Here is a 9,061-nt window from a genome sequence, read left to right on the forward strand (position 1 = left end):
AAAGTGTTCATTTTCTTGGCCTCAGCAGCTCTTACTGGTTTCTACTGCTGACCTCCTTATCAGTATTGAATACCCTATCGACATGGAGTGGATCCCAGTGGATTTCTCCCATTTAAAGTGGCATTCAATGGCACAGGCAATGGAAAATGTTTTTTTTTTTTATTGACAGATGGCCTGATTGATTTTACCAACCAAATATTTTTCCAAGCTGCAATAGGGATTATAGAGTAACAATGCGAAACCCACCAACCATTTTTCAGTGTTTTGACATTCTGATCAGTCAGCTGAAACTAGAAACAATAAGCATGTTCAGTCTTGTTAACTGAGCTAATATTCCTTCAATCAGAACCTCTCCACATGTATTTGTTGTCCATCAGTAAAATGCATCATTTCTACGCCATGAAAAGTAGAATTTCAGTTTATGACTGTATGTTCAACATCTCTATATCTCTACATCAGCATATCTATAAAAAAGACATATATAACATTTGTTCTTCTCATGCAAAGTTTCTAGTAATTTAAAGTGAAGTCTTACCGTACTGCAGGAGCAGCATTGTCACGCTCCAAGGTGTGTACCTGCTCTTTAGTTCTTTAACATTTTATATATGGACAAGATACACCTTCTGTTTTGGGGAACAAATCTCGCTTTGGAACTTTGATGAAGGTGCAGGCACTAAAACCATTGGTAGTTCATTGTTTTCTGCGTAGTCATTTATTGACACCAAAGAACACCTTCACCAGGCTGACAACCACCTATACTTATATCACAGCTAACATATAAAACAGCAATGTGTCTTTGAGAAGAAGAAAACAAACTAAGTTTTATTGTGTAATTTTTAAGATGTCGTTTGTATTTGTATTTGACCTTTCTAATTTAACAGGAAAGCTCAGCAGCACATTATCTGAATGTAAGAGAAGATCCGTGTCTTCCAGCTCTGGACAGTTGAAATTATAAGCAAATGTCCTTTGTAATAGGAAATTTCCTCTAAAAGTATCTTGCTGGAGATAATGCCAGGTTGGTTGCCCCTTTACACCTATGCACATGCAAAAAATCATCGGGACATACATTAACATTTATCTCACAGAATTATGTATTGCACAACAATTTTTATATAAAAGATTAACTCATCCTTTGAGTCTTCCACTTCTCCGCCTTTTTTTGTTTTACCTAATGCCAGGCTGGGTACATGATAGGTCGGGTCATCCTCTTTGTCAGTCTATCTCTGGTGCAGAGTGGTGAGCAAGGTGCTAGGGTGATGTCAAGGATATGTCATCTTTGCCTAAGCTGTATATAATGTGGTCATGGATGAATGTCAGAAAATGATTTTATTTATTTTAGGATGTAATGCTCTTTGATCATGCTAACATCTGCCATCCTCATTTGGGTAATGCATGATTTTTAATGACTGGTTTTAAACTTACAAAAAGTGAATAAAATCCCTGCACACATACAGTATCTAACATTTAAATATAAAGCAATACAAAGATTAGCTCAAACCAAGGTCACACTACACAAATATTATTGTACAGTATTTATATAGTGCCCACATATTACGCAGCGCTGTACAAAGTCCTTAGTCATGTCACTAGCTCTCATTCTGCTACCTCAGTCATTATTACAATGTAAGGGCAATTTGTGGAGGGGGGGGGGCCAATAAACCTAAGTGTTTTAGGAATGTGGGAGGAAAGCCCCACAAACACAGGGAGGGCCTGCACACTCCATGCAGATTCAGGATGATCTGTGTCAGATGAGATTTAATGGATCGATTTCCATAGGTGAGGATGACTTGCTATGCTCAGTACAGTAATGAAGCAGCTGCTGCAATCCTTCATTCTGCTCCTATACAGTGTCAGGCAGCATATTCACACTGACAGTGCCCTGTGAATGTCCAGTGAATATGTGTGCTGCGGATGGGAAGTGATGGGCTCCTATGACAGCTTGTGGCTGCGGCCTGCTGTTACCGCTCTCCTCCAATCACAGCGCTGGTCCTCACCGCTCCCACAGCTAGAGGCAGCATCCGTTTTTCTTGTCCTCCGACAATAAGTAGCTCATCACAGCATAGCCTTTAAGGCTCGGCCACACCTCCCAGATTGCTGCAGAGCCGGAGCCTGGACAGTTCTGGGGTTGGCATTCCATCACCTTCCCTGCCCAGCACCTTCTCCCAGCCCGGCCCCGGGTTCTGCCAGGAGCCCCACCTGGGCACAAGCAGGATGGTGTCCTGGATCATCTCCAGACTGGTGGTGTGAGTATGGCAGAGGGGCATGTGTGTGCAGGTGATTGGCATGTGGCTGGGGCCATTGCATGGAGGAGGATGGAGGTACATGGGGCCCCATGTTATACAATGCTAGGCTATGACATACACGGACACAGCCCTAGGTGATGCTATGCTGAGATTTCCAATCAGGATGCAATGATCACTATAAATAATGGCTTCATCACCCCCACCAAACCATCTGTCCTACCCCATTCCAGGCGCTTCCACTGACCTCCCCGGTATATTCCGGTGTGACCCCGCACATATCTGTACAGAGCGGCCAGGTACAAGATCCCATGACAACACGTTGCTTCAGATGGTTATTGAATGGTTGCTATAGGTTACAGCATTTTGCACACAGCGATTGCCTTTTGCGCTTTTCTAAGTGGCACTGATGTTTAAAATAAAAAAAATGTAGAATTGTTTCTAATAGTTACCTGTCCTGTTATACCGCTTTATTGTATAGAAAATGTATGTAAGCCGTTCCTCATCCCTTGTAGATTGGGAAGATTATCAGTAACTAAACTTTGGTAAATTTCAGCCAGTAGTGTGAATACTTTTATTATAGGTTTTATAATAAGGTCACATGACTCTGCTGTCTATCCACCCTGCTGGTCAATGGTCTGGTCTGTTCAGGGCAGTGTCAGTAATAGAATGTAACCTGCTATGATAATGGGGTACACCTACCACGCCTGTGGCATGGGTATGGGGAAGATGAACATGCATATAAACAGCCTATCAGATTAGAGAATAGGAGCATGCGCACACACATGGGTGGCACTGCACCTGGAAGATCTGAGTTGTCACCTGGAATAAAAAGAGCAACTAACCGGCAGAATCGCCCCTATTACATATAAACCCATGTGTTAACAGATGTTCAGCATGTTTTCCTTCCACTGTATGTGTTATAAATAGAAAAGAGTTAATCTGATGTGTGGAAAGCTGAAACTCTGTAGAAAAGTGTTTGTCTTGTCAGCAGAAATATTTGCTTAATTTTTCTTAATATTTGATTAATTTTTAAAGTGTACCTGTACTCAGGGCCTGATTTATTAAAGCTCTCCAAGGCTGAAGAGGATACTCTTTCATCAGTTAAGCTGGGTAATCCAGCAAGCCTGGAATGGATCTGGTCCAGTATTCAAAACATTTGCTAACAAATAGCAAATGACTTTGAAGAAATCCATTCCAGGTTTGCTGGATCACCCAGCTTCTCCAGCCTTGGTGAGCTTTAATAAATCAAGCCCAAAGAGAGAAGATTTACAAGGTGTGGGGGACATCTAGAAATGTTCAATGTACCTAAGAAGCACCCTAAAAAGTTTTCCTTATGTCCTACATTTTTACTTAAAAATAGCAGTGCACTTCCTGCTATGTGACCACTCAGAGCTGTATATCTGATGATATTTTTAAAATCACCCTTGTGCTGTTCTACCTGCTAGAGGACCTGCACTGCATGCAACTTCATCCTTCTGCTTCAATATTATTTTGCCTATGTGTTTCTGCTATTTGTTAAATATTTACCCCCAGTGATCACATCAGTAGTCATCAGGGAATTAACTCTACACACAGTGCAGAACAGGGATAATAAGTCAATTATGGGGAAAAGATTATACACCAGTACTGCCTTTGGGCTTACTGGAGCTCATCTTTAGTCTCTTGCCCTCCGCTTGCCTTTGCTGGGCACAGCTTATATATTCCAGACCCTCTTTTAAAGTAGAACTTTTGTCTCTATAAAAGAAACTTTCACCTTGTACAGAATTAGTGGTAAGCACTAAAGTCAAAGGCAGACTTTAAACAGCATTGTCTTGTGTGATAATAATAAATAAGAAAATCAGCGTATATTAACTCTATTACACATAATTATCAAATAATAAAATAATATAAACAACCATATCTTATCTGTTTAGGTGCTTTGATATGAAAATATTTCTTATGAAAGTTAAGTTGGTTTCTAACAGCCTAGAAATACCTTCTGTTTTTTACATTAGAAGGCTGCCAAGATATTGATCTCATAGGAAAATAGCTAAGATTTCAAATGACTTTGAAAAGATAGATACAAAGATGAATACGGGCTTGTTGTAAAGGGGTTCTCCTTCTGAGTATGCAACATCTGGACACTTGTTCAACAGTATATAAAACAGTCCATTGTCACACCGATAATAATTCTGTACATATTCACTTTTTTTACAAATGTACTATGGTGTAAATATTCTACCATAATATTTATGTCTATGGGAATTTTGGCTAGACCTGAATCAGTAGTCAGCCTGCATGTAGACTTTGAATCATCGCATGCAGTTCACTATTATAGTTCTTTAAGGTTTACTTCTCTTAAAGCATACTATATGTATTATATCAACTATACACTGCAATCTACCGGTTACATATTGTATAGATGGTAACCCCCTTACATTCTGCATGACAGTCCTGGATCTTGTCCCACACTTACAGGTTGGGACACATATGGACATCTCTCCTTACATTTTACATTGCAGGGCTCTGTGTCTGATTGAGCTCTCCTGGTCTAAGATCTGTGTAATAGGGAGAATGGTGACACTGGAGTGGAAAGCCAAGCAGTATACAATAGTGAAAGGACTTCATACACACATCAGATGATTGTCACCCGTTATGAACAATCATACTCATCTCATGTGAAAATCTGGTGTGTGTACTGCAGTTCCCTGATGTAATTCACCAATCTGCCCTGGCAAATTAACAAACTCATTAGGAACATCTGGTGTGCTTTCCTATGGAAGAGAGCAAAGTGAGGTGCTGCTTGCTCATCCTCCCCCTTCTCCTTTTCATAGAACATAACATCTCTATCTGTACAGAGCTCATTTGTGTATCTGTCACTGGAATTTATCATGAAAGGTTGTTTCTAGTGACAGTAATCTGACATCTATCATCTACCAGGCTTTACAGAGAAACTTATAGACATGACCAGTCACTTTTTAGTCCCCTTTAAATTTAAAGTACACGCTACATGTAGTTTCCTAGTTCGGCTGGAATGACGTATGTTCTCTCAGTAAATATTGACTTTTCCATATTAGTGAAAAGTGATGAAACGTTCAGGCATTTTGCATTATATTTGTGAGGACTGTTACACTATGTTTTCATTATCTGAATTAGATTTCTTGTATTTCTTAGGCTGCTGTTTGGTACTTTATATCCAGCATATTCATCCTACAAAGCTGTCAAGACAAAAAATGTGAAAGAATATGTAAGTTGTATAAAAGATTACTCAAGTTCTTTGCCATAATAAGTGACAAAAGATAGCAGTGGAAAATATTACAAGGATACATATATATATGCACAGGGGGTCTATATTTTAGGGAATTACTAGGAAATGTGCCCGGTTACCCCTTAATTGATAATGGCCCAAGTGAAATTCTTCGCCATGATGTATTTGGTTAAAGCAAATGCTGCAGCCAGTGATTCACTGTCATTTCTCACTTGTACAGAAGAAATAAATGTATTACCTTGGAGGTCTTGGAGCTCTCCATGGTGCTGAATCTGCTTATATGTAATTTCTGCACCTGGAAAGCTAAATGTTAATTTATAAGGTTGTTATTTCTAATAAACAAAAACAAACTGCATTTCCCCCTTCCCACAGCCAACCAACCCAGGGTACCAGGCATGTGGGCCGAAAGACGCATCGAATGAGAGGGCAATTGTTCAGCCCTCTTCTGTACAGTCCTATATGCCCCCAGCACTGGATAGAGGATTACCCTAAAATATGGTGCCCAGAAGGGAATCCTGGCAAGCTTGTGTGCCACATATCTGCCCTAATGGAGGGCAAGTAGGTTGTTGCCTCTTCTTATTTATATGTCCCTTAGACACCTGACCAGTCTACTGGGCATGCAAGCAAGCAGGTAAAGTTCGATCTTGCACAAGGTTCACCTAATATATTAGGTCCACCTGCAGCTTCTAAATAAGGGTAAAGCAATTATCTTCTTACAGTCAGGAATTATAAAATAGGGAGCCCATATAAAGTATTTTACATAGCTAACATACTTTTGCAGTATGTTTAAATCTTTAACATACAATAGCTCACTGGGTCTCCCAAGTATAAAAGAATATTATACTTTATATGTTAAACTAAACTATTGACAATGTTCTATATTTTAGCTATTCAGCTTTGACTACATTTCACATTTCTAGGAATGAAAAGGTAAATTAAATCTGGTTATGTAAACCTAATGTAGGAACTGATGTGTAATAAATATTTTACAGGTGAAATGGATGATGTATTGGATCGTATTTGCCTTTTTCACAACTGCAGAAACTTTAACTGACATTATCCTATCTTGGTAAGTACCTGAACTCCCTCCGTAGATGGTCTGAGCATTAGATGCATGTACAAGCATAATGTGTGTATTAGAATCATGGACGGATCATTTCTTGGCACAAGGTTACTCTGTCAGGTCATGTCAGCTAACTGCTTTCCATTTAACTTTTAGAGTCATCCATTAACGTATGTTAGGGGAATTAGCAAATCAATAAGTTCCTGATCTTCACATGGAAATATGTTGTTTGTTGTTAGACAAGTAAACTATTTTCCATACAATGATAGTGAAAAATAAAGACAAGTAGTTGTTTACAGTGCTCAAAAAAACATGTGGAATATTGTAAATAAAGAGTTTAAGAATTAAACTGTCAGAACAGAAATATGAGAAATACCATTGTAGAAGCAAATAAAAATTCAGCGGTCTGACAGTCTGCTCACCTGGGATTTGCCTGACCTCACTTACATTCACCCTGCTTGGGAGTGCTTGAGAGCTTGTATTGTACAGGCAGTTGCTGCATATTTTTATGCTACAAAATATTTGTGTAATTGCTTTGAAAAATTTGATCCTTGGGGGAATATAGGTGCAAAATGTTTCTTTTGCAGAGTGTAAAGCTTACTATCCTTAAAGCTCCATTAAATGCTGCTGGTAAAGTTACCGATGTAGTGCGGCCCACCCCTGCTTTGCATGGGTTAAATACTCTCTCTGTAAGGAGAAACAAGAAGTACACATACTTACCTTATTCCTCAGTCCCCCAAAACCCTTGTTCTACACTGTGACTGTATGGAGACAGCCATTTCGGTAGAGACAGGACTTTTGTGAGAACCTTCAGCAAAGAGAATGTTGAGCAGGACTGTAGTGACATCACCAATTCTCCTGAGAGTTAGAGGCAGCAAGCAGTACCTTAGATATCACACTGCAGACATACAGCTTTGAGGCTGTTTTAATTGAACTAAAACACAAAGGATTTCACCTACTTTTTATTTCCTCTGCATTGAGTGTAAGGATCATGTGATTGCTTCATGTGTTGTAAACACATCAACATTTAGCCAATCACATGGGCAGGAATGATGTCAGGGGGATAATGATGTACACCAACAGTGTGCAGAATTAATTAATTTAAGTGGCCATGTTTAAATTCTCTAGTCATCTTCAGAAATTCACATTTGCTGCAGATTTTACCAGAAGTGCAGTTACTTCTTAAGGCTCTCCTTACACTTTGGGGTTATAACTAAGTTTGTTGTAAGTATTTGAGTTATATCTGAGTCTTTCAGAAACCCCATCAAACAATTGTGTTGAACATGTTGAGTATTGAGTGTTCGTGTTGTTTGTTTTACCTCAAATCAAAAGACTTCAATGTAAATGGTATTTCCAATGGCATTTCTCAGTAGAAAAGTCTATCACTTCCATCAGAGCATTAAAGTATGTATAGTCCCTTTTATCTGCTGGACATCTGAGATCCAATAAATAAAGTAGTTGTGCCAAGGACAGTAAGGCTGCGCAGGAAAGGGTTTACTTATGCTGGATGGCCTCCAGCTAGAAAATGAAGTAAGCTGTACCTTAATGCACAATATGTGAATATCAAAATATGAAATCAGAGTAATTTCAGTACAAAGGTGAGTCTGTGCAATGGATTGAAAGTAAGGCAAGGAAAGAAATCTAGAATATGTTGCATGTCTTCCAGCCTGGAAATGAAGTGGGCTGTATTTGACTTGCTGTACCTTCTAATGCACAATATGAGAAGCTCACAGTGTGTGGTGAAATCAGAGTAAGTAATTTTAGTACAAAGATAAATGGATTGAAAGTAAGGCTAGAATTCAGCATTAGGCAATGTTCACAAAGTTTCTCTATCCATATTAGAAGTGACAATGCTGCTCCTTCATACATGAATGAAGTGTTGTCACCTTAATATAGGAAGTGTGTTACTGGTGGAAAAATATTAAAAAAGAAAGCACCAGATTCTATTCAGTGTACTTTATTATATACCTAGCTAGAGGTAATGTACGTGGGATAAAATGTAATATTTATCTGTTTTACAAGTTCACACTGCAGGTGTCAGACTGTTTATTTTTTCTACATGGTTTTACTGTTGTGTCATTGTGGGACTTTCTCTTACAGTAGCTAACTTTAGCTTTTCTTTCTTTTTCTAGGTTTCCTTTTTATTTTGAATTAAAGATTGCTTTTGTTATTTGGCTTCTGTCACCTTATACGAAAGGCTCTAGTGTGCTGTATAGGAAATTTGTCCATCCAACACTATCTAGTAAGGAAAAGGTAGGTCTCCAGATTTAAGCAGTCACTTACCTCCCTTATTAGTCAATATGCACATACTGTATTTCTTAGACTACAGGGCTGATTTATAGAACATTAAGCAAAGGGTGGAATTACATTTGATTTCTCTTAATTTTGATTATTTGCTTCAGTCAACAAAACTACTTTACAAGTAATATTGCTACAATATTAGGAGTGGCAAAATCTACAGTTTGGTACATCATGAGAAAGAAACAAAGCACTGGTGAACTCAGCAAC

At 38.7% G+C, this 9,061-nt stretch overlaps 1 protein-coding gene across 2 annotated transcripts in view; it reads left to right on the top strand.

Moving 5' to 3' along the window:
- Positions 1 to 2,057: 2,057 nt before the first annotated feature.
- Positions 2,058 to 9,061, top strand: part of REEP2 (receptor accessory protein 2) — a gene marked incomplete in the record, with an annotated part of 25,537 nt that continues 18,533 nt past the window's right edge. The window contains 4 exon segments of one of the 2 annotated variants that reach the window (XM_072401088.1): positions 2,058 to 2,243; positions 5,397 to 5,469; positions 6,483 to 6,559; positions 8,686 to 8,806. In XM_072401088.1, coding sequence (XP_072257189.1) covers positions 2,212 to 2,243; positions 5,397 to 5,469; positions 6,483 to 6,559; positions 8,686 to 8,806 — 303 coding nt within the window. 2 annotated transcript variants of the gene reach the window in all.

Source organism: Pyxicephalus adspersus, chromosome 2 (assembly GCF_032062135.1).
Source record: "Pyxicephalus adspersus chromosome 2, UCB_Pads_2.0, whole genome shotgun sequence".
NCBI classification, from domain to species: domain Eukaryota; kingdom Metazoa; phylum Chordata; class Amphibia; order Anura; family Pyxicephalidae; genus Pyxicephalus; species Pyxicephalus adspersus.